Source organism: Pyxicephalus adspersus, chromosome 5, assembly GCF_032062135.1.
Source record: "Pyxicephalus adspersus chromosome 5, UCB_Pads_2.0, whole genome shotgun sequence".
Classification (NCBI taxonomy): Eukaryota; Metazoa; Chordata; class Amphibia; order Anura; family Pyxicephalidae; genus Pyxicephalus; species Pyxicephalus adspersus.
The window spans coordinates 104,506,953-104,533,724 of record NC_092862.1 but is presented as its reverse complement, the minus strand read 5'-3'; the positions used below and the strand labels follow the sequence as shown (position 1 = coordinate 104,533,724).

Here is a 26,772-nt window from a genome sequence, read left to right as displayed (position 1 = left end):
AAGGTTATAGGATTATTATTAGGGTGTATGATTGTGTTATAGTCACAGCTGCACTGACACTATAGCCGTGTCTGGGGAGAGGAGACTGTACACTGTAATGAGATCTCTCTCTCTCCCTCCCTCTCTCCCTCTCCCTCTCCCTCTCTCCCTCTCTCCCTCTCCCTCTCCCTCTCTCTCTCTCCTCAGCTATCTGAGGCGGCCACTGAGTCTGTGTAGACCGCGCACAGGCGGCCCCGCCCACCCCGGGTCACATGACTATGACACCCAGACAGGTCCTGTAGAGAGGAGGGAGGAGAGCGGTCTGCAGAGGGGGAAGTAAGTAGAGATTATCTGGGGTCACTGTGATCGGTCACACTGTCACTCATTGTACATATCAGCATGTCACATTTCCAGCTGTACTTCATACATCACATGCGGAGCTTTATAATGCTTTCTGTAGATGTATATCAGCTGCATAGCCCATATTTGGCTGTGGCTATAAACAGGGGAGAAACAACATTGTATTTCCATGTTTTATGTTGGTGGTTCATGTCATGCAATCAGTGATCAGAGTACTGTGCACTCAGCATACAACAGATCAGCATTCTTTGTATAACTGGAACTTACAGACATAATATTAAAGTTTTATCAGGGTGTCAGATCTGTGTGATGGGTGCTGTGCTAGATATGAATCATTGTATGTGTCAGACATGGCATAGGATTGTATATTCTATCTTTTCTGTATTGCAGATTACAATATCAAGATAAATGTGATCAAATGCTGATTTAAATTCATTGTCTGAAACACATCAGATCAGTGGAGATTTCCAGAAAGGATTGCATTTAACAAAAAAGCTAAATTTCCTAAATATTTTGTGTGTGCGTGGTGTTATACGGTGTGTGTGTATATATATATATATATATATATATATATATATATATATATATATATACATACACACACACATACACACTTGCTCTAATTTCCTATTGAACTTCCTATTAGGAGTTATGTCATCCCAGCACAGCTATTTAAGATTGATGTAGATCACTGGAAAGTGAAAGAAAAGAAGAAAGATGGTGATGGCGGTCATTGGATAGCGAACTGGTGGATCAGGTTGTGTTTAGTTCTGCTTTACCGCAGTGGTCCCCATACTTTTTGGACCTACGGACCACTAAACTCATGGGCTTTGGACTGCGCATGCACGGGGAGCCGAGTGTCACTCAAAGGGGAAGAAACTTCCCACATTGTGACGTCATGATGCCAGAACCCATGATGGTAGAGTGGGCTGGTTGTGTCCACCGCCCTGAGCCTGCGATCCATACGGGAGACTCTGGCCAATGTGACTGGTGTTCTACATTACATCCCAGAAACTCTCAGTGAGGTTAAAGTTTGGATTCTGTGATGGTCACTTCATGTGATGTGATCTTTCACAACTGGGATGGGATGAATCCTTACATTTTCACCTTGGAATGTGTCTGTGCCATCACAGAAGTAATAAAATCCATTAATAGAAAAACCTGTGATCAGATTCTTTGTTAGACACTTAACATTTCTTAACCTAGACCTGAGCAAGTGAAGCAGCCCTAGATCATAAAATTAACCCCACAGGTTTGGGGACATTTTACGTCCGGGCATTGAATATATAAATTGGGTTAGCACTAATTTGAAACTGTTGTTGGAGAACTTTTTGGATGTGAGGTATCACTTAGTTTCCAGCTCTAGTAAAATACATATGGGGGTACAGAGGGTTAAGGCACCTGTCATCAGAGTCCGTGGATTGTCCACAGCTCTGATCCCTATGTATGACATTAGTATGTTCATTCCCATGTTGGCTTGATTAGTATATTCATTCCCATGTTGCTCCCATGAGTTAAAGCCAGTAATAAAGTAACATTGTCAAGAACTTTGCCAGTACTAGAGGCATGTGTATTCTTACTTGAACCTTCCTGGGCTTTGTGTATTTCTTCCACATTTGTGCAATAATTTATGTTCTTGTATTAAAAACCAGTCACTTGTGCTCCTTCCCTGTTCACGGTGACTGGTCTTATACCTGTCCCTTCCTGTGGTTTTCTGCAGGCAGCCTATAGTGGGTGGACTTGTGGGTCCCTGCCATACTTGTGTTCACTGCACAGATACAGTAATGGTGTCATTTCTACTTTCTACAAGGTAATTTGGGTTTGACATTATATGTGTGCATATTCTTTGCAGCAATTGAGTAATATATTTCTATGAACGTCCTTTCCTATTGCCCTATTTCCAAAAAATACATTTTAAGACTTAGAGACATAGAGACTGGTGCTTCTACTTTTAGAAACATGTTAGAGAACAGATAATCTGGTTTTATGTGAAGTAGCCCACAGCAGTGAACAGGTAAGTCATACAGGGTTGTTAATGTTAGTTTATTGTGATCAGTCAGTTGGTCGGTCAATATTGGGTAAAATGTATATATTGTAAACTTGACTCTAATGCCATTTGTCTTCTTTAACCCACAGATCACTTCAAAATGTTAAGACCCTCTTTTAAAGACGTGCCTCATTCAGTGCCTGAATTTAAACCATTAGTTGTGATAGAGCTTTCTAAGACTGCCAAACCAGAAGCAAGAGAATGGCTTGTATCAAAGATCTCAGCCCACAAGAGAGATGGAGGTATGTACATTTACCATTGCCAACACTATGGTGGAAAATAATAGCCTTTGAACTGGGAGGCACATGATACTAAGATTTTTACTCACACTGAATGCAAGATGTCTGATTGGCAAGGTTGCTGATAATGACATCACAATAGATTAGCAAGGACAGAAGGTGGTTTTTCTCATCACCATCCTATTCTGCAGTATTTAAAATAAAAAATACATTTCTTGGATACATCAGGTTCTATACTGTGGCTGCATGAATGTGCTGAATTAAAGAGTAACCCAGTAGAGTATAGATAGTGATATCCCTTATCTCATAGAACTCCCACTTAGTTTGCAAAATTACAGTATATCATAAACAATTGTCATTTGTAAGTGTTTGTTGTTTCCATCTATTATTTAACGTATCACCTTCTGATCCCCAGCAATCCTTTTGCATGTATGTTCTGTCCTTTACATTGTCTCCTGCATGCATGGCATATCCCATAGTGTAAAAAGACTGGACGGCCAACCAGATGCTTGTGGTTATGTGGGCGATTGTGGATGGGTTTGTCAAAAAGAAACTACCTATATCAGCAGCTCAAATTAGCTGTGCTTGGAGATGGTCTTCTAAAATACTTTCCCATGGTTAAGGCTATGTACACATGTGCAATAATTGTCTTTGGAAAGGATCTTTCACGATCCTTTCCAACGACTAACGACTGCACGATGCATGAACGAGTGCTGTACATACAGCACCGTTCAGCTCATTGGAGAGGGAAGAGGGAGAACGATGGAGCGGCACCCTGCTGCCCTCTCTCTCCCTTCACTTCCATTACGATCATTCACCATCCATCGCTCGTGGATAAATTTGGACGATGAGCCCTGTACACACGTAAGATTCTCGTCTGATATCGGCCCCGAGCCGATCAGACGAGAACCATTGCAGGTGTGTACCTAGTCTAAGAATAATTCACTTGTTCTGGACTTTTTCTTCATCTGGCCCTTTAATGCACATTCAGCACTGGTGCATCTGATGCTTGTTTCTAATCCCCTTTCAGAAGCCACCCCTCTTTAATTGAAACAAATAGAAACTGTATCATTAGTGGTATTGGTTTGTATTGAGGATTGTATGTTAGCATAAACTTCTGCACCAAGGAAATCAAACCAAGCTCTTACTTTAGATACTTACAAAGATGCATACAAAGCCTTACTTTGTTACATGAAGTATTCTTAATGCTGTGTATGCCAGCTAGAGCAACCATATGACATGGTCATTCAAAAAGTATTATGCACAGCAAAAAAAGGCTTCATCTAGGGTGTTGTCCTTTCAGTGAAGACAAATATAGCCTAAATGGAATCTAAAGCTGCTCAGCAGGCTCTGTGCAGGAAGAGTAAGGAAATTTTCAGGTTGAACTGTCTTCGAAATAAAAATTGCCAATAATACTGCTGTATTAATTTTAGTGATACCTCTACTGTTGAACAAAAATTCAATTTCTTTTTGTAATATTTTGTGTTACAAGCTTACAACTAAACATAGCACCAGTATTGCATTAATTTTATAATAAACAGTCGTTTGGTATAAATTGAAAGGAATTTTCTGTGCTTTTGCTGGGAATATATTAAGTATATAAACTGGAATGTGCTTGGCTTCTGTACAAAAACAAACCAAGAATATAAATCTAACCCACAGATTTAATTGCCAACATTGCAGCCTCATTCCCTTCTTTAGAGTTCGTTCTAAATCCTCACACCTTTTTTAGGGCAGGTTCAAACCTACCTGTAAATCACGTGATCCCGCACAGCTCCCCTGGGCTTTGCTATCCAATTAAACACTGCTATGGCAGTGCTGTTTTTTAAACAACACCCACAAGGCAGCATTAGTTCTTAGATAGGTTTGTCTAATAGTTTACTGACTAATAGCATGTTCACAGATCAGACACACTTAATGACCTGGGGAGGTACAACCCCCTGTAAATAAAGACAATGCTACATTCCTTATTAAAAATATGAAATGTGTATATTACATCAAAATTGGAAGAAGCCATTATTCTTATATGGGACTTTGCCAACTGTCATTACAATGTGCCCACATCTGGAAGAGGATGGCAGCCCAATGAAATTGAATGTAGGTGACGAGTTGTCTTCCCATTTGGACAGTGAATTACATGGCAGATATCTAAATGAGTATCGTGCAGAGAAAATAATTGTTATGCTCTTGTTTATTTATCTATTTTCAGGTGCACAGCTTTTTATAAGGCCAGAGGTTATATCAGAAGAGAAGGATTGCATCTATGTCGTGGGAGCGTCTACAAAGCGCCTTCTCCTTGGAGCAGAGGCAGCAGGATTTGTGAAGGAAAGTTTGGATGGCACTATGAGACCTTTTTTGTACAGCAATCGGACAGAATTTAAAAACTTTCATGGTAAGGTTATGTTATTGCCTGTTTGAGGTCCAATATGACCAACTCATTTCTACTTTCTGGAGTTACTATAACAAAGGTTAGAACTTATATTTGCAGTTTAGGATTCGGCCTCATCAGTAATAATACTGGTCCACTGGGTTTCTAATTAGCTGTACTGTTATAAAGCCTAGAACCACCTACAGAATTTTCCTTGACCAAGATTTCAATCAGCATGTGTAAGTCAAGAAACATTCATTTTACAATGAACCAGAAGCTTGGCTCTGAACAGTTAGGGTAATTTTCTTATCAAACACTAGCTTCAAGCAAGCCCTTACTGACCTTTGTAGCTGCAGGTACCGTGGAGCAGTTCATCAACGTTAACAAAAGAAGCACTGATTTAAGTTCCAACAGCTCAGACTTCCAACCTTCTACTCTCTAATGTAAACCCAGAGCAAGAGATCTGCAGGCTAAACTAAGCTGCTTGGTGAATGACTGAAATGACTTCAGTGCTGTTAGCTTTAGGCATGTAACTACAGACTGGAGGTCTCATAGCAAAATTATAATGTGCCTCCCCCTATTGATGTCTTTCTGTAGCACTCAGCAGTGTCAACAATGACAATATGCCTTGTGGTCTCAACATAAAGTATGCCTAAATCAATTACAGTTAGTCCCCAGGTTACATACCAGATAGGGACTGTAGGTTTGTTCTTAAGTTGAAATTTGTTTATAAGTTGGAACAGGTACATTATTTTAATAAATGCAATGAGGATAGATGTTTGTCTCAATCTTCTATTAGGCAGTGTGGTGTCAGTTACTGTATAAAATCCTCACTGTGAGTTAATCACAAACAAAGCAAAAAAAATCTTTATGAACCTAGACATTCATTAGCTTCTGTAGAAAGCTGTGCTTTGATTTGAAAAAAGAAACAGCTGCAGAGTTTGTCTTGGTCATTAATAGGTTACAGGAGGTTGCAGAACAGCAAAATACTTCTTCTGCAAGTCATGCAACCCCCCCCCCCCCATCAAGCCTCTGTCAGGCACACAAACAAGCAGGGAAACCCTTTGTATCTAGAAATCGTCTATATGTTGGATGTCGTTATCTCAGGCACTACCTGTACAAGTTGCAGGATAGCTGCCACCACAGCTAGTACGTTACTACATTACCGTGGCTATAATTTTCCGAAGAAGATGGGGCAGCAGTATAAGGATTTACTTTTAGCTACCTGTGCTTAGAAGCTCATCAGTCATTTTCAGGCATTACGTAAACTCTGTAGTGGTAAATAAGATCTCTGGGCCTGTAAATTCCAATCTCCAGCACCATTTCAAGTTCTGCGTCTAGAAAGTTCTAAATAAAAATTTGAAATATTTTGGTCTACCAGATAGTAAGAAAGCATTACGGCAATAATTATAATCGTAATGTTATCCTAATTATGACAACTCTAATACAAGCTAGTTAACAGCATTTTTTTTGCACAACTGCATATTCTTACTAATATTATTAATAAACAGTATTTATATAGCGTCAACATATTACGCAGCGCTGTACATTAATTAGGGGTTGCAAATGACAGACAAATGCAGACAGTGACACAAGAGGAGGAAAGGACCCCTTGCAAGCTAAAAGGTGGGCGAAGTAGCACACAATAGTTGTGGGGATATATATTAGGTAATTTTTAGGTAATGACCTGTCCTGGACTTTTTTTTTTACAACCAGAGAAGGACACTGTTAGACGTATAGGGTTAATGTCAAAGTTCTGGCTAGGCTGCAGAAGAAACTTTAAGGGCATTAAATCTACTTGGAGATGGTGAAGAGACTGGGCCATGCAGTTAAACAACCTCTAGTTACTGCACAGAGAAATGGAGGGAGAGTTGTGACCAGCTTATGCAATAGCTTGTTACTAGGGGCCACAAGTTTTGGGTAGTTTACTGTATATAACATTTGAAGTAAAAGATGTTGGATAAATTACAGTATGTCTTCTCTGTTCACACAGTTTCTTTAAACCATAAAGTGATTTTTTCTGCAGATGAAGGAGAAGATTTTTTAACCATGGCTGAATGTCAGTACATCATTAAACATGAGCTGGACAATCTTCGAGCCCAAGATGAAACTTCTATCCCAGGTTACCCACAGGCCAAACTTTACCCTGGGAAATCAATAGGTAAGATCAGTTTTATTGTTGTTGGTTCAGTGTGCTGGATCTTGAATACTCTGCTGTCTGTAAAATATAAAGGTATCTACATCTTGGGTGAATACAAAGCTGCTTCTGTGTGTGAGATTTACTATACAATGCTAACTTTAGTAGTAACTACTGATGAAGATCTGAAATGGGTTGATCAGCTAGCATTCAGCAAAGATGATGTTTGAAGAAGGTAGATAGTAACTGCTTACTTGACAATATTTATGCAGATGCTGAGGTGAAAAAAAATACTAAGATATGAAGTCTGCACATATATTTCAACACTTGACAAGAATGTGCAATCTCTGTGGTGTTGAGAAATCATTTGGATGGCGGCCAAATGTTGGAGGTGCAGTAAGACGTTATGGCTATGGAACTCCACCTTGTAATATTTGATATTTGTAGACACAATTGCACATTTTAATAATCAAGCCTCATATTCTACAGATCTCTGCATAAAACTTGTATCTAATCAGAATATTTGCACTCTGATGAAATAGTACTTGTAGGTCGTATAACAATTTGCCTCCTTTCACCAAGTACATCACATATAAGTATTATTTATATGGTGGCTGTTTTACCTAGCAAATGGATTTGTGTTTTTATTTTGTTAATCCCATGATTTGCAAATATCTACAATATTGAACAGCCAAGCTAGTGACACTTTTTTCTTTTTCAGTAAAACAAATCTATACAGCTATAGTGACAATGGCAACCAAAGCAATGTAAAAAAGTGTACAGATTCCTCTATCATTCTATTTGCAAGGCCACATCCCTAATACAAGCTATACTTCGATATACACAAAAATACACAATAGATGCACTATGTGCATAAAAAAATTTTATGCAGCTGCTACTATCATTGTTGTCGCTATTTTGTACTTGAATAAATGTTTTATTGGTTTATACTGGATTCTAATTGCAAACATATTATGCAGCACTGTACATTAAATAGGGGATAGTTCTATACTATTCTATTAAAAATATCTTGTAAAGGATTTGTCCCATTGAGTAATTTTCCATGGACTTTAAAACAAATGATTCATTAGTTCCACTTTGTCATGTTTTGTGTCATATTAGATATTGAATGTACACTTAGCAGCTACATAAAACCTTAGTGGACAACTGTACTTGGTTCAAGTTGTCCTTTATATCTTGCCTCCACCCAGCTGAATTCACCCTATCTGGAAAAATACCTTTGTCCTCGATCTAGCTATCTTTACTGTGTGACCACACCTGGAGCTATCTTGCAGCCTTGCTTCAAAAAGTTGTATGTGGGGAGTTGTTCTTTGCAGGACATTTTAAGGCCATCATGAGTATGGCATGCCATGTGAATAAATGAGGCCACGGCAAACAACATGAAGAGTTAAAAAAAACCCTGAGAGGACACTTCTGGAAGCAAAGCTGTTCTCTGAGCATTGTCACACATTGATGTTCCACTAGATCCAGATGAGCTTTGCTCGGGGGCTGGGGGATGTCGAAAAGAAATCAGATTGTAGTGAATTTTTATATTTTCATTTTTGGAGTGTTAGCTTTAGGTGCCATATGTATAGCAGTCCACTAATGACTTTGCTTTAACTTTGCAATAATAAAATATTTCTTTTTGCATAGAACCAATTCAGCAAGGTTATCAGCTTAAAACCTTTCAATATAGTAAAAGGAAATTTATATGGACAAATTATGTACATTCAGCTAGAGAAGGTTGTTTTAAAGCACCTTTACTGCTTGTTTGGAACGTGTAAATACATGTCTATAGTCTAGGCAAAAGTGCACTTAAAGATCAGTCATGCAACTGTCATATTCACATCGTGGCTCCTTATCTTGGTGATTTAGTGAACTCTCTTTTCCCCCCTCTTCCTCTCCATTGCTTTTTCTTCCCCCCTCACTGTGGCCTGATTTATGAAAGCTGTCCAAGGCTGGAGAGGATACTTTCATCAGTGAAGCTGGGTGATCCAGCAAACCTGGAAACAATTTCCTAAAAGTCATTTGCTATTTGTTAGCAAATGTTTTCAATCCTGGACCAGATCTATTCCAGGTTTGCTGGATCACCCAGCTTCACTGATATACGTGTATCCTCTTCAGTCTTGGAGAGCTTTAATAAATCGGGCCCAATGTGTTCACATTTTTTTCTTACTACACTTGCTTTGTGCTTTTTCCAGGTCAATTGCTTAAAATATCAACACCTGTGCTATGCAACTAACTAACTACACCTGTTTCTTTACTTATTATTGTTATGACAGAAGCCAAATCCAGTAAACTATAAATCTAACTTGTATGACATATACTGTATGTGGAAATATGATTTGTTATCATTTTTTAATTACCTTTTGATTCTGATATTTCACTCTCCCTTTTTTTCTAGTTCGAAGAATGCAGACCAGTGGTGTCCTGCTCCAAATATTTCCATTGCATGACAGAGAAAAATTAAAATTGCTGGCTAAAGATTGGTATGGTCGTGCCAGAATTTCTCAGCAGCCTGTTGGTAAGATCATTCATCCTCCCCTCTACTGACTTTTTTTTTTTTGAAAGAAGAAAACAATGAAATCTGTATTTCTGATCTGTAACACATATATCCTATTATTTTTTATTTCTTTAGACCCTTCGTAAAGTTATATTTATATGTTTGATACCCAGGCTTATTTTTAAGTGTTCATTGGCTTTAAATTCCAGGGCTTTTTTTAATCAATTGCAGTTTACCCTTTTGAGATCCTATGAAGGTATCTATGTTTTATGTTACACATGTATATTGATCATTTGCATTTCCCTAATTTGTTACACAGTGGAGAATTTCTTTGATTTGACACCAAACAGTTGATTAAGTGAAGATAAAGTCCCGGCTTCATTGGCTGCATTTTCTGGGTCCGAATCTCCAAAGAGTAACAAGGGTAAAATACCTAACCTAGGAACTTCCAGTATTGGATACGTGAACAGTAGCCCCATATTTCCATTGCGTTATAATGTAGATAGATGGCTCTGGAACACAGAAAATTGTCTTTTCCAACTGCATAGAGATGGTGTTCTAAAGTGTCGCCTTAAGCTGTACCTAAACTCAACATTTTTACTTTACATAGAAGGGTAGACAACCTTCTATGTAAGGTAAAAATTTTGGTGTTTTTTTTTTTTTTTTAAGTGCAACGATCAAGACTTAGTGGGAGTGCAGAAGCTCCCGGGATACTTACGTCACACATCCCACGAGGCTCTGGCTGCTCCTTCTGCGCATGCCCCTTCCTAGCGGAAAGAGATGCAGATCTTTTATTTTTTTCCTTTTACAGTGGCTCTGTCACCCAATCTTGCACCTGCGCATTGCAAGGTCGGCTGACGAAGATAGAAGACTGAAGATCGATGATGGTGATGCCTGGGGCGCTTCCTTTGTGCCGGGACAAAGAGGAATTCCAGGACAACGTGGGACCTGATCGAGGGAAGGACCAGTGCAATCGAGGGACCTGCCAAATAAAATGTAAGTGATTTTTTTTTGTTATTTTTAGTTTAGTTCAGCTTTAAGCTGTAACTGGCACGAGTAGATTAAGACTTGAAGCACCCCACAGAATTGCAGTAAAGAAGGACTGGTGTTCATTCTAATCATGTTCTGTCTATCTGGTTGTCTGTATTTCTGTTTACCTTGGCAGGTGTTTTCCACATGCTTGGTTAGCATTACCATAGGAAAGTATTAATAAATGTAAAAATACAAATTTTGCCTAACCCATTGACAAGGTTGTTTGGCTTTATTTGCCAGACCTAGGGATCTTAGGTAAAAATAATGCTATCCCTTTTACAAATAAAAATGAGGATAATAAAAGATAATGAGGATATCCCTATTACATTCTTAGATGTGGAATGGAAAGTACACTTTATTCTTGTACTTTTTCTCAACATTAGACATCTTAAGGCTAGTCATACACAAACATTTAATTGTGCAGACAGCAGCACCATTAGAAAGTTATACACTACTGCCTATCTTAGAGGATGATAAATGTGCCTATTTTGGCCATAGATTTAGAGGCATCTTACCGTTACCTTGCCCTGTTACAATAATTTTTTCCAGGTCTCACAGCATCTTTATTTCTGCAGCCCCTTTTTCACCACCAAGTGTGCCTGGAGTCCCCTTTCTACACCATCCATCACACCTGAAACCTCCTCCCTTACCACCCACTGTGGAAGCAGTCCCCTTCTCTTAGCCCACTGGTCTCTTTTCCTCACTATCCATCACAGCTGCATATTCCATTCCCTCTACACCCATCAAAACTTCAGCCCTCTTACCATCACATCCCACAGTGCCTTAAACCTCCTCTCCTTACCATTCACCACACTTGCATACCCCTTTCCTCACCCACTCTTGAAAGACGTGCTCCCTCCTGGGAACATATTTCCTAATATGTGTCATTTTTAATTTTCCCATATTAACTAATCTGGGTATACTGATGTGACATTTACTGTAAGTAAATCAATCCCTGTAATTTTAAAACACATGCACTTTCTTACAGTAAACGTTTCCGGAATATCGCATTTACTGCTTTATAAATATAATCGTTTAATTGTTTGTGATTTTGTAAGTTATGTAGTATGGAAATACAAAAGACTCTAAAATTCTAAGAATTTAATATCCACAATATGGGCTTCTATAGATGTTATATTAACTTTTAACTTTCTTTTGCAGATGAGATACGGCATTATTTTGGAGATACGATTGGTTTATACTTTGCATTCTTGGAATACTTTACTTGGGCCTTATTACCAATGGCTAGCGTTGGACTTCTCTATTATTCATTTACATGGGAGAGCTATGACAACTATGTGATATTTGCCATGTTCAACTTGGTGTGGGCGACTGTTATCCTGGAGGTCTGGAAGCGCTACAGTGCAACGCTGGCCTATCGATGGGGATCACTATTAAAGAAAAGACAGTTTGAGGAACCCAGACCTGGCTTTCATGGTGTGCTGGGTACCAATCCTGTCACAGGAAAAAAGGAGCCAACATACTCAAGTCTAAAAAGACAACTTCGAATGTATCTAATTTCTGTGCCTTTTGTGTGCTTCAGCTTGTATGTTGCCCTTTATGTGATGATGATTTACTTCGACATGGAGCATTGGGCCTTAAACTACAACCAGGAGCATCAAACATTATACAGTGTGATAATGACATATGTTCCCAGCACAGTTTATGCAATTGTGATTGAGATCATGAATCGTATTTACAGATATGCGGCAGAATTCCTGACAGGTTATGGTAAGGTTTCTTTTTTAATTAAATAAATAAAACCTATTAGGAACCTTGGCCCAGGGGATTTAGGCCTGTTAACTATTACAAAGATGTCAGTATTTTGGTATTACTTTATGTATGGATAGCCAGGAACATAACAGCTGAAAGAAAATGCAGATAAAAAATGAATCTTGATTTATCAGCAGATAGTGCTGTATGCCCACATAGTGCAAAACAACTCTTGCCAAAAAAAAACATAGGTACCTCCTGTTTATATTTGAGTATTTAGGGTATAAAGATTTTTCCATAATATATACAAAACTGTATATCACAAATATACAACTATCAAAAGACACGATACAGTTAAATACAATGATACTAAGCAAAGTGATTTTTCCAGTTTAAAGTTTAATATTGCAGACAATCCTGTTGCAAACCTATTTTTTAAGTAAGGTAATGATGGTGTAATTTAGGTATTTATGTATCAATGCCTGCCCAAAAATATCACATTTGTAAGGGCATTATCAAACATTTTTGGTTGTTTGGCATTGTTTTACAGTACTTTTACCTTCAGTTTTCAGGAAATTTGGTGTATTGTTTTATTTACTAAAACTTGAACAATAATGGAAATATGTTATTCTTCCTGCAGAAAATCATAGATTAGAGTCAACATATCAAAACCATTTGGTGTTAAAGGTCTTGGTGGTAAGTGTCCATTATATCTGCTTTTTATTTGTACTGTGTGCTATATGGTGAGAATTTCGGTAAAGCTCTGTATTCAAAGTTTGTGATTTCTGAGTTGTTTCTGAAGCATCAGTTGTGTTTGAGAAGTAGTATTTCCTCTATTATAAAGAAGAGTTGTTTAATATAGAAAAGAACAGAAATCCTGATACTGAAATTAGTAGCCTATTCTTTATTTCTGCCTGCCTATTTGTCTCCTAGTATATGGCCATTATATAAAATATGTTTTTTTTTTTAGTCCCCAAGGTATTAGCTCCTACATGCAGACCAGAGGATTATAAAAAAAGTTAACATGCATGGCTAGCTCAAATCTCTTATCACTTTCGGCTAGAGTAAAATGGAAAGCAGCAGTGAACATAAAGTACAGCTCACGTTTAAGGAATAATGCAAGGTTACCACACTAAAAATATTTTTCTCAAATATACAATTCAGAACAAAGCTATTATTAAAAAAAAAAAATCTTTTCCTTACAGGTGTCTGAAACAATTTCTAAAATATTTAAGAGTTATGGAGTAACAATTTTTAGGGCTAGTTAATGAATAGAACATGAGAGATCTTGCAGCTTTGAAGATATAGAATGATTTTTTTTAACTACTGCAACATGCTAGCCATTGGTGTTCTGTTTTTGGATCTTCTCACATACTTATATTTATGGTACTCCTCTAAAGTGATTTACTTATGTTTACTTCTTTACAATTCAGACAGCCTTGGAAGTACTCCCTGGCCATGAGTGAAATACACAGGCTTCTTTGCTGACCTGTCATTTTAGGAATGGTTGTTACCTTGCTGTCATGCTGATGCTTAGGCTTATTGCTTTCTGAATCACTGACCTGGAACAAGCATAAAAATAAGGAATTCTGGCAATCATTTACAGCACACTTTTTTTGGGCATGCAACTGAGGATTCTTGAAGCCAGATACAGCCAGGAACTTTTGGAATTTAAATTTGTTTGGTATCTTTATTGCATATACAAACTGTACAGCAAACTTCATAGTATATATATAGTGGCACAAAAAAAAATCCAGTTCCTATTACTTGAAATAATTCATTATTCAATTCATTTATTATTTCATTCAATTTTTTGTCATGCAGCTAATGATCCACTGATAATTCAATTCCACATATCTGATGAATGTAATATTATTCCAAATAATACCATTTATTTCCATTTTATTTTTTTCGTATTTTACATTATGCAACGATTATATAATAATATTACTTATGACAGACTAAAAAATATACTTTCCAAATGAAGGCTTATGGAAAACTATAATTAATAAATGTTGTCCAGCTACAAAAGGCAAAATACACACAAATATATTGTTGGAGTATTTTTTGATACAAAATCACTTAACAGTTTTAATGCATTAACATTTTACGATGGTGATTACTGTATTCTCATTTTTTCTTTGTTTTTATCTTGCAGTTTTATAGTGTTAATTGCTTTTCATCACTCTTCTACATCGCCTTTGTTATGTATGATATGCCGCTGCTAAAACAGGTGAGTGCATTACACAGGACATTGGTCACATTGGTCACAATATTGACAAGGCATTTGTAGGATGTGTAGGTTTGAATAAAACAAACTAAATAAAGCAGAACTCAGCTAACACTTTTAAAAGTAGTTACAGCACTAGGTTTCTTTTTAGGAAAAGGTAAAAAAAAACTCTAAAATAAGCTCACTATTGTAAGTACACTCTGAATTGTTATTTAGTTTGTTCCAATCACTGTAGCTTTTGTTGGACAGTTTGCTTTCCTTGTCTTCCCTGGTTCATTCTTTACCCTTCATTATCATGCTTAGAAACTAATAAAACCTTTGTGTCTTTATGATATATACTATTTTACACCCAGTAATGTAATTATTAGGGCTTGGTGCCTCTCTGTGACATGCAGGCATAATAGCTGGTAAGAGGGCTGACCAGGTGCAGTACATAGCTTCCTGAAAACATCAGAACACCCTGGCATAGTTTTTCTTTCACTTCTCCTAATGAAAGAATTAGGCTGACTCTTGGGAGGGATTATTCAAGTATTAAAATTGCCTTCAAAAGTAGATGTCATTGTGGACAACTGATATTCTTAAGCAGACTGCATTTGAATGCAGACTGTCCTTGGTAAAACCTACATATGAGGCACACAGCCTCCATGAACAAAATCTATATTAACCAAAAACCTATTGATTAAAAGCGGCAGTCAGGTTAGGGCTAGAAGAGGCCTGTTGTCCTCCAGCAAGGAAATGATTAAGGTTCTGCACACTGAGAAAAGCAAACAATACAGTTATATATTGAGCTATCTGATACATTAGCAGCGTGGATACATATTTCAGCAGGCATTTCTGCTATTCCATGCTGATCTGTATAGAGAGTTCAATGTGAAATCTCAAGTGAGATCACCTTACACTGCACACTGGATACTGTTAAAAATTCAATCCAAAATAGCTATACATAGAGGGTATTCTTTATTAAGAATGTACATCGTTAGCAGATTTCGAATCTGTTTAAGGGGCAAAGTGAGAGCATATTCCCACACAATTGTTTTGTTAATGTGACATTCAGGAAAAAAGGAAATGGCAGATACAAAGGGATATGAGCTTTACATCTAATTTAAAAAATGGCCATGCAACACCAAAATCATTTTCTTGAAAAATCTCAAAAACGGTCAAACTAATCTTTTAGTTTTTAACTGCCATTGTGTTTTGCAAACCTTATTCCTAAAAAAAAACTCCCATTTGATAGCAAGCAGGTTTTTGGTCCAGAGCTGGATAAAGTCCTGCAAAGACCCACAGGCAGCTAAAAAAAGGTTCCAAGACAAAAATATGGTAGTAAAACTGCACCCCAGCAAGCGGATCCACTCTTACAGCAACTCCAACAACTTTAAATCTTAAATTCTGATGGCGGCCCAATCAGTTTTTAATTTAACTTAGCAAATAACTCATTATAGTATGTTTTTTCAAAACCCAGAAAAATATCTAACCTCCCAACATTCTGATTGCATAGCATGGGGCAGGACTGGAGATTTATTATATTTCAAAAGCATTAAACTTGTCCTAGAACTATAACCAGATATTTGGTAAAGACGGGATTATGGTCCTAGATAGCCCAGGATCCTGCACTTTTAAAACCCTGCCACTCAATTGAGGCAAATCCCTTAAAAGATTATTTTGTACCTTGTGTATAGGTCAGAGTATGACAAGTATTACAGAATATATTTTGCCTTGTTAGAGGAACACTAGATGGGGCTCTTTACATAGACTTTACTCTTTGATGTGCACTCAGACCTTTAATAGAATGATTTCTGGTCACCGCAGCACGTTTCCCCCTGTATACATTTCCATGGATACCCTTGTACAGTGTTTCAGGAATTTATAATAAATGATGGTCAGGCATTTTTGTTATGGACACGTACATAAACTCTATAAGTTATGTGTTTGTTCACAGCTACATGACACAGTAGATGCTCATTGTTTAAAGGTGTAATCAAGTTCATCATGATCACTTTTATTCCGTACTTGCCAGAAGCAATTTATCTGCCATATGAGTCAGATATAGTCACAATCTAAATCCCTTAATACATTATACCTACATACATTATCATTTTTATTATGCAAATAATCCTGAAGATAAGCCAGTAGGCCCAGTGTATTTAGGTATTAACTTACATTACAGGTGCACAAACAGCGTCCAAGGCATTTTGTACTTATGGTGTATTGCCAGTAGTGGGTCATAGATTTGGGGAAAGAAAAACAATAACAAGAATCACAGTACAGAATCATATGAAGTCTCCCCCAAATGCAAAGATGATTTTTTACAGCTAGGGTTCATGAAATGTAATTTTGAGTTGCTTTTTTATGTTTTTTTACCTTTGACAGTTCTTTTCAGTCACTAAGAAAAAAGATTAGTGAGCCTTCTGTAAGGTATGACTTATAGCTTACACAAGACTTGGGGCTCTCTTCCTACTCCATGTGACAGCACTGGGTGCCCAAACAGCCAATTGGAAGAAGAGTGAGTCAACCCGCACCCAAAAAACCAAGTGTTTCCTTTGCCTCCAGCAGTTAAAAAAACAGCAGGGGAATGAGTATACACATTGCAGTTGCATACAACAGTCCTCTTTTGGCTGAAAACTATAGAGTACAAGGGCCTGCTTAACTGGATATATTGTGAATGTACTGTTCTAGTTGGGCCTCACATGATATAGTTTTCATAGTTTAGGTTGAAAGGCAATCAGTAATAATTGTAACCAACTTAAGATTTAGGCACTTTTTCCTGGGTGTATAAATTATATCTAGGACTGATAGACCTATACATACTTTGTTTAGTTTTGCTTAATTATCTAAAGTACACAGGCATTTCATTTGGTAAAGCAAAGTAAACAGATCAGACATGCCAGAGGAATACACACAGGGTGCAGGAGTAATGTTTCTGATAAGCAAACAGCTAACATGAATCTTACCAAATATTGGCAACCTTTGATGTTTCTAGAAGTATGATTATCAATATAGAAGCAATAGTTTCCTACATATAACATTGTATTATTGTTTATGTATGCATGAGGACTGTGTAACTATTTGCTAAGCAAAGGATATTATGTCTTCTGATTGCTTTGTTGCCTGTTTATTCAGTACATTAAACAATCATAGGGAAGCATTTTGATTATGTTAGATGAGCTGCCTTTACCAAGATAATAAATATAAATCAGCTTCAGCCAACAAGCATAAAATCATAGTGTTTGTATGATGTGATAAAGTTAGTTTTATTTTTTACATTACTTTTTAGAGTCTGGTCTGTCTGCTTTTAGTCTCTCAGTTCTTTAACCAGATTTGTGAGACCTTCCTTCCTTACTGGATGCAGAAGAGGACTAACAGACAAGTAGCTGATAAATCAAAACAACTGAAATCAGCCTCTAAGTACACTTTATCGGATCAAATTTACTTAGAAAAGAATATGTACACCTATCTGGTAAGTATTTATTAGAATCATGTAAAGCATACCATTACAAAGGAAGCAGTACAAATACATGTGATACAAAATTCTTGTTGAGAATGCACTGGAATTGTGCAGAGTGTGAAATAAATGAAAGAATATAAATCATACTGAATGATTGTCAGTTTAAAAAAAGTCATGTTGCCTTTTTTGTAGTGGATGAAAGAAATGATTATGCTGTATAGCAGGGTTTCTCAATCGGGGTTCCTCCAAAGGTTTGCTAGGAGTCCCTTGAGCCATGAGCAGTTCCTTGAGAAACGAGTACATTGTGCTTCTCAGATCAGTTACTATTGATTTCAACTATCTTTTTTGCTATCTGCAAGGCTGACATTTCCCAATGGCCAGCCATATAAGAGGCATTCTTCCCACTGACCACCACAATAATATACCGTGAGTTGTACATAAAGTCATTATAGAAGGGTTCCCTGAAGATCTGAATGTTATTTCAAGGGTTCCCTGAAGTGAAAAGGTTGGAAACCACTTCTATATTGTCTGTACATCAGTAATATGTTGGCAGAATAAAACCAATTGCCATTATACATTTTATTTTTGACATAAGGTTACTTTGATATCTGTTTAGTAACTGATATGTTTGCGTTTTTTTTATCTACTTACCTTTTACAATTATTTTTGAGGAAGTTAGATGATTTTTTTTTTTTTTACTTGAGTGTCCTAATGCCATCTGTGCTGCATCAAACAGCTATGGCTAGATTGTAGTGCTATGCGCCACAGTTTTTCATCTGTACATAAGACATTCATGTATTGCAATAAAGTACTGTGTGAATTCAAATCAGGTCACTGATCATGTGATAATAAACATATCTGTTTACACTGTTATTGCTTTCTCTGTATATAAATTACATTCACATTTATTTTGCCCTGATCATCTTGTGTAAAAGCTCTACTAAATTTAAATGTACATCTAAAGCTTGGTGGATGCTAAAAAAAACTAACCATGTGAATAAAATACTAATTATTTTCATGGCAAAAGAAAAAAAAGAAAAAGATACAAAGCTTTCAATCTGAATAAACAAAGGTAACATGGTACACCTCACAATAAACCAAGGTTTAGGATGAGGACAACACATCACTGACACAACATTGATTCTGTAGAATATGGTACACATAGTAATTGTGAGTATTCCCTCTGAAATACTTACTCTTTCTACTGGAAATACTGTTCCAGCCCTTGTTACTTTTTTTAATCAAAATCATAGGCATATGGTCATGCCTGGTCATGGTGATCCCTGTTAAGCAGGAGGATCAAAGTATAGATGAGCTGACCATGTGGCGCTAGGCTTTTCTGTGTGGTTAGCACTGGAAGGAGCCTAGGACAGAATTTTCTCCATAAAAGTTCAGTGTTTTCCTATTACTTCTTATGCATCACAGAAAATCCTTCTCAGTTTCCATGTAGGCACATGTTTTTTATAAATGAAAAAGCATCTTTGAAAAGCAAGAAAATGCAGTAAGCTGCTTTATTTGCATCACATATGATCACCCTGATGTGAATTGGCTCTTAGAGTGTTTCTCTGGCTTTCTGATGGGCTATATAAAGAAAATGTTAATCAAAAACTAGAATTCTGGTAATAGAATTTACACTAATCTGTTCCTGGTCACTGCACTAATACACATGACAAGTAGGCCCAAAGACACTGGGTGGGGAATGGGGCTGCCGAAAAATTGCAAAGGCTACATACACACGTCAGATGATTCTCGGACGATAATCGTCTCAGGGCTGATATCGGACAGGAATCTGACGTGTGTCCAGGGCATGTCATTCATGGATTCATCCTGTCGGATCCACGAACAATGAACGATTGTAATGCAAGTGAAGGGGAGAGAGCACAGCGGGGTGGCACTTCATCATTTTCCCCTCTTCTTGGAGCAGAATGGCGCTGTATGTACAGCACACAGTCATGCATCTTTTGGTCTTTTGTCGTTGGAAATTATCCTTTACGATTTAATACAATTATTGCACGTGTTTATGCATGTAAGTCAAACATTTATTTTAGATGAATGTGTCTAATTTATTTGCTTCTGAATGTATATAGTTCTGCTTCTGTTATATTATAATATGCTTTTTTTTTACTTATATGTTTATTTTTTTTTTTGTAACTAGGGAACATTTGATGACTACTTGGAGTTATTCCTGCTGTTTGGTTATGTGAGCCTCTTCTCATGTGTGTTTCCTGCAGCAGCCATATTAGTTGTACTTAACAATGTTTCTGAAGTATACACAGATGCATTAAAAATATGCCGTGTCTTTAAGCGTCCATTTTCAGAACCTTCATCAAGCATTGGAGTATGGATGGTTCGTATTCTTTTTTTCTTTTATGACTATTATTAATGTGTGAAACATTTCCAAGCTCTTTTTATATTAACTGCTGTTTGCACCTTTATTGGAGGTTTTGCTAGATTTATATAAAATGTGTGCAGCAAGAGGATTCTTCTTGAATGAATCGCGGAAATAGGCAGGAACAGCAGTTGTATGTGAAATGTACATTAGATTGTGAGCTCTTTTGAGGGACAGTTAGTGATATGACTATTGACTTTGTACAGCGCTGCGTAATATGATGGCGCTATATAAATACTGTGTAATAATAATAATAATAAAATGTAGATGTGCATACAATCTATTAAGATGTAAGAGAGAATACAAAAAAGTGGAGGCTCTAACAATCTCAGGGAATAAGATAAAATACAGCTGTATTAGAAAGAGCTCACAGCATTTTGCCATATAAATGGTTGGAGAAGATGGAAAGATTACAAACTACATAAAAGTATAGGAAAGGATACTCGGGAGTTAGGAAGACACAGAAGAATGAAGAGCTAACAGCCTATTCGTTTTTTAATTGGATTACAGAAGTCAGAGGAACTCGCAGTGTATAAAAGAGAGGGTAGGGACTTGGAAATGTTTTTGGGGTATAATATAGATGATGGAAGCACTTACAGTCTAATAAATTGGAATATATAAAAATGTGAAAAATCTTTTAGTCGATTGCAGTATAAGGGGGGAATAAAGAAGGTAGAAGAACTTAAAATCCATAAGGAGGATACAAAAGGCAGAAATACTTACAATCTCTTGGATTTATGGGAGAATACAGAAAGTGGAAAAGTGTAAGGTCTTTTAACATATTTGGTTTTGTATAAGATAGGATACAGAAAGCAGAGGAGCTTACAGTCTATTAGCATGTAGCAGAGAACATATGTGAGGGTATGTACAAAAGACAGAAGAGCTTACAATCTATTAGGGTATACCAGTAAATACAGAAGGTGAAAGAGCTTACTATGTATAATTGATGTAAACTGGGAGTGATGTACGTAAAGCTTTATGACATTAGCCAACTTGAAACCATCAGTGTAAGATGAAATATGGAGCGTTAATATTTCTGAAATATCACTGAAATTAGACTAAATTTTATTAAAAAGAATAAACCTTCCTGTTACTGAATCCTTCTTTGTATTTTTGTTTGTCCATTTAAGAATCATTTATTTTGTTTCTCTATCAACAGATAGATGTCCGTACTGATATACACTGCATTGGAGGCATGTAAAATAAAACATGCTGCCTCTGAAATGTGTCCAGATGTCTGTGTATTGTCATAGATTAGTGATTTGAGCGCTCCATAAAGAGCACTACATTTAGATGTGTTTTTATTACTGATGACTGCAGTTTTATTTGGTTCTACCCTAATTAATTATTACAGATAGATGCAGATTTGTTTGGTTCTATTATTTACCCTAAGTATTTATATATCAATCAAGAATATCATGCACATATATAGCAGCACCATTTCAGAGCATTGCTAAACTTTTTTTGAGTACTGCACATTTTAGATGTTTTACAATAAAATTCACAAAATGGCCCTTTATTTGTAAAATCATATAAACACTTCTTATGTGACAACATCCAGCCCAGCTGCACTGTTTTGTTGGATGTGGCGGGGAACCCACTGTGCTCTTGGCTCTCGGTGATGCCAAACGGGCAAAATGAAAGGTAAGTAATATCTGCTGACAGCTTTTGTTGTCAGATGTTTTTCCATATTGTTAGGTTATCACTTTTCCCCTGTGCACAGGTTTGCTTTCAATACTCATGATTACTGGAATTATTAGGCTGTCTAATTTATTTATTGTTTCCTTTTTAGTTGGCATTTGAAACTATGGGTGTTATTGCAGTAGTCACCAACTGCGCTCTCCTTGGTATGTCTCCACAAGTCAGAGCAATGCTTCAAGACTGGCACCTGGACCCCTTTCTGACAGTAGTGGCTTTAGAGGTATTCACTATTGTTTTTATTTTTACATACTTATACATTATTTATGTGGTGCAGTTGCTGCCCCTTAGATATGCAATACACATGTTTTACATGCTTACTAATTATTCATCCCCATGGAAAAATGCAGTTTTCTGGACATCGTGCTATTACACATTTTTTTTTATTTTATTATATATACAAAAAACTCTAAAACACAAATGGGAATAAAGCAATGCTGGACAAAGTTTAGAAAAAATACTAAGTCTGGGCTACTACAATCCCTATGATCTAGTTACGACAAATTTTGGAAAAAGAGCGTTGAAATAATTTCTTTAGGGACATCCATTTACAATTCCAGGGAGCTACATTTACAACATTTATGTGTTTGTTATTGCAACATTTACAACATTTATGTGTTTGTTATTGCCCGGTCCCTAAACTCCTAGATTTTCTATGGTAGTTTGAAATTGTGTACACAATATTTTTGGTATATAAGAACCTTACTACTGAACTGATATGTTTGCTTCACTAACTGTCAGTGTAGATTGTACATCACATTGAAGTATAACAGGAGCAGCGTGTAATAATCCTCAGAGGAGAAATGATGGAGTATTCTGTCTCGAATGAAATGTATGCTTGCTTCAATTCCTGTGACTGCCTCAGCAGCTTTAGATTGGGCATAGCAAGATGGATTATTTTTTAATGTGCTGTCAATATGGAATTGTCATGGTCACTTAGGCACCATATACTTGTGTACACTAAGCAACAGGCAGGCTGAAATCCTAAGATCCAGTGTATATTTCTACAAACTGGCCTTTATATAGGAGCAAAATGTTTTTTTTTTCTAAATGCACATCAAACTGTTTACTAAAATCGTACATCATGAGTACTGTTAGCAACGGTTATGCAGAAAGACAATGCTATTTTTTTTGTATCCATAGACAAATATAATCAGTAATCGGGTAAATATGTTTAGCCTCTAAATGCTACGTACATAAGCTTACATTTTGTTTTTGTGTGTGGTCACCTTTCTTCCAAGAAGACATTTATCCAGGAAAACTGAATTTGTTAGCTTCCATGATTGGTGCGTTCCGGGCTCCACTTCTACATACACTATATTAGGTTGTCATTTGTAGGACAGAACAAAGGGAATAGGCAGAGAGACATATTTGTAAATTACATTCTTTTAAAAGCTTTCCAGTACACAGTAGCAAAATTGTCAAAAAACAAACCACAAACAATTAAGCTGTTATAGACATTACCTAATCTGAAAGCAGCTAATGACATTAAAACATATGAATATTACTTACTGGTACAGTGAACACTTATTTATAATTCTGGAACTAAAAATGGTTTGCACAATGCTGTTTTCACTGAAGGCAATATTGCAGTTTTACTTATTTACTTATGTATTTATTTATGATTTGCTCATTTTAAATTGCAAGTTTATGACTTGTTACCTAATTACTTGTAATTTAGGGCACGGCCTTAAAGATATGATTCAAAAGAAAATATGTAATAACTATTTAAAAAAAAACACATAGGATCTAGACTTTCTATCAAGCTCTAACTTTCTAAATATCGGTATATTTACATATAATGTACAAAGTTAAAACTTTATGTTGCTTACATGGAGTTGAAACTGGCCATTTCTAATAGGGTGTTCCTATCAAATAAGATACCCAAGTATTCTTCTGGTATCACCTGTCCATGCCCCTAGAATCTCACTCACTCAGAATCATACGTTATAACCCCTTACATCTCACCGAAAAAAAATACCTCTAATATCTTTTCTATTAATATTGGTAAAGTTGTTTTTTGTTTGCCATTTTATAAAATGTGTGGTTTTAGGCAGATATGGTAAAACAGAAAGAAGTAAAACATTTCATGCAACACATCATTTTTTAGGTGTTCAAATAGTATAAATATAAAAAGTTAAATTAACTTACAGATAGAATGCGTTTATAGCGTAAATTTATCCTATTGTTATTCAGCCATTTATTCTGAACCGCATACAACTGCTCAGGCTAGTTGGCCATCATCATGGTGGAGTATGAAAACCACCAGGACATCTGCTGAACAAGGCTAATGGACCAACACTACTGTGTTTCTCACTTTTGGCCCATGTCACCATGCCTTGTCTGGTTGTTTCATTGTGTTGGCCTATTCATTTTAGAAAAGCAATCTTTCTAGATAAGTATGGATCTTTTTAGGGTGAAAATCTGTTTTATCCACATACATCTGTTGTGGGCCTGCGGCTATCTGTTGCAGTTAACTGCCCAAGATAACAGGTATGCGGGTCACAAATACATCCATGGTATTTTGTATAAGATTTCCTACCCCCTCTTTTTCTTTTCATTCATTTATGTAGACCATGTTCCACTTCCACATTTTTTTTAAAGCTGAGTGGGAAGAAATTGTTGGTGGGTGTCATCCCCTGCATGGTGACCCAACAACTCTTTAGTAACCAACCAAAAACAGCTGTGTGGTTACTGAAAAGTGCCGGGTGGTGCGCCAGGCTGGGGAAAACGTTGGTAGATATCGTATATGCTTGAATTACTTAAATCTAGCTAGGAACATTTTTATAACAAAAAATGAAATAATCTAGGTGATGACTGGTTTACTTTTTCCCAGTCTTTATCACAGATGCTGTATTATAAGAGAGTCAAGTTTACCAGAGATAAATAGATAGATATAAAAGATATTTTCTGTGTTCTATATTCATGTCCTCTATCTGTACTGGGAGTATTCCATATTGGTTTCTGCTTCTTGCAATCCTTTGTCCACATTCACAAATAAGCCTACTACTCTAAACCCTTTGAGGCTGAATTTAGATATATTTCATATCAAGCTGCTTATCCTGATCTGACATTGTTTTTCACTGTCTAAAAAAATAAAGAGATGACTGCCAGTGTGAAGAACGTAGCCATGGCAATGGAGCAGATGCTTGGCTCAGCTTGTGTCAGTTCAGCATCCTTTATAATGAATTTTAAGTCTTTGAGAAGGTTAATCAGCAGCACAAATGATTTAAATTGACCTATTTTTTCTTCCCATTAGCTTTCCCAGTGCTTACTTAAAGTAAAATGACACTTTTCCTTTGATTTAATATTCTATCATACTCTTGCTATACAAGCTATTTTATATATAAATATTAATAAAAGTGTCTTTTTGACTTCAGGCCCCCTGGCATTGTCCTCTGTAACTGCCAGAAATTGCAGCAGTACTGTTTGTAGATTGCGAGCTTCTTCTTTTGTGTTTCCTTCCCCTGCTTCTTTCATTGGCTCACAACTTCCCCCAAAATTTTGCACGGTGCCTGAGGTAAATTCTCAGGCAAGTGGATGTAAGGGCATTTCCAGTGTTAAACTTTGTTTCTTTGTCTGTAATTGGAAATATGTATATATACAGTGGTACCTTGGTATAAGTCCGCTTTGGAATAAGTCCAACTTGGTAGAAGTCCTGTTTGGACACAAAAAATTTTGCTTGGTATGTAACCTTTGTGCTAGAACTTGTATGGGTCAAAATGAGCCACAACACCACGTGCTACCCTTATTTACCTCCCCTGAGACAAAGACACTACTGCCCACGAGCGTCAGTACGCCAGGTTCTACCATTCAGTGAACAACCCACGCTATAACTCTCTGTGAACTACAAAACATCTCCTCCTCCTCCCTTCTCAGCACCATCCTAGTAGGCACTTGACTCTTCTTAGCAAGATAGTGAGGTTACATTTTCAATTATTTCATTTAATTGCTTTTGTATTTATGTATTTTAGTATTAGGCAGTGTTTAAATTATTTCATACAGCCCCATCAATGTATAATATGCCAATAACATATATATATATATATATATATATATATATATATATATATATATATATATATACAGAGAGAGAGAGAGAGAGAGAGAGAATACTGGGGCCACATAATTTTAATGCAGGCAGCCGTCTTGCTGAAAGATTTGATAAGTGGCTTGAAATGACTCGTACCCGTATCTATAAAAAAGAAGCAGGTTCGGGAATGAAATGCTTTAATGCTCACCCATTGGAGAAAATCTTGGATGAGGTACAGAGACAATGAGACTGCAGCACCAGGCAACGTTTAGTGCATCAGAAATTAGCACAAAGAACCATTTCAACTATTCCTTCTTTTCAAGAATCTGGGTGGAATCTTGTAGACTTGTACACTTTTAAAGATTGTGTACCAAAGAGTCTTAAAATTACCAGTCATTAAAATAAAATATTAGTCCTTTTTGGCCATATGTTCAGGAATCTTTCTTACTCACTAATTTGGAAGCATGTATTTTAATAACTAATTTTCTAAACCACAGCTGAGCTTGGCAGCTTCTCAATGGAAGTATCAAATTCTAAATAAATTGTGCATAACAGTTGTTTTTCTTTTGGTTAGGTCAATTCATCTTGCATCTGACAGTTGC

At 36.6% G+C, this 26,772-nt stretch overlaps 1 protein-coding gene across 1 annotated transcript in view; it reads left to right on the top strand.

Moving 5' to 3' along the window:
• Nucleotides 1-234: 234 nt before the first annotated feature.
• The window catches only part of ANO10 (anoctamin 10), a 41,359-nt gene continuing 14,821 nt past the window's right edge, over nucleotides 235-26,772 (top strand). The window contains exons 1-11 of the mRNA XM_072412358.1: nucleotides 235-315; nucleotides 2,476-2,628; nucleotides 4,835-5,017; nucleotides 7,020-7,154; nucleotides 9,535-9,654; nucleotides 11,827-12,396; nucleotides 13,019-13,074; nucleotides 14,537-14,611; nucleotides 17,880-18,062; nucleotides 20,206-20,397; nucleotides 22,232-22,360. Coding sequence (XP_072268459.1) covers nucleotides 2,487-2,628; nucleotides 4,835-5,017; nucleotides 7,020-7,154; nucleotides 9,535-9,654; nucleotides 11,827-12,396; nucleotides 13,019-13,074; nucleotides 14,537-14,611; nucleotides 17,880-18,062; nucleotides 20,206-20,397; nucleotides 22,232-22,360 — 1,785 coding nt within the window. The 5' untranslated portion in view covers nucleotides 235-315; nucleotides 2,476-2,486. The remainder of the gene's footprint in view (nucleotides 316-2,475; nucleotides 2,629-4,834; nucleotides 5,018-7,019; nucleotides 7,155-9,534; nucleotides 9,655-11,826; nucleotides 12,397-13,018; nucleotides 13,075-14,536; nucleotides 14,612-17,879; nucleotides 18,063-20,205; nucleotides 20,398-22,231; nucleotides 22,361-26,772) is intronic.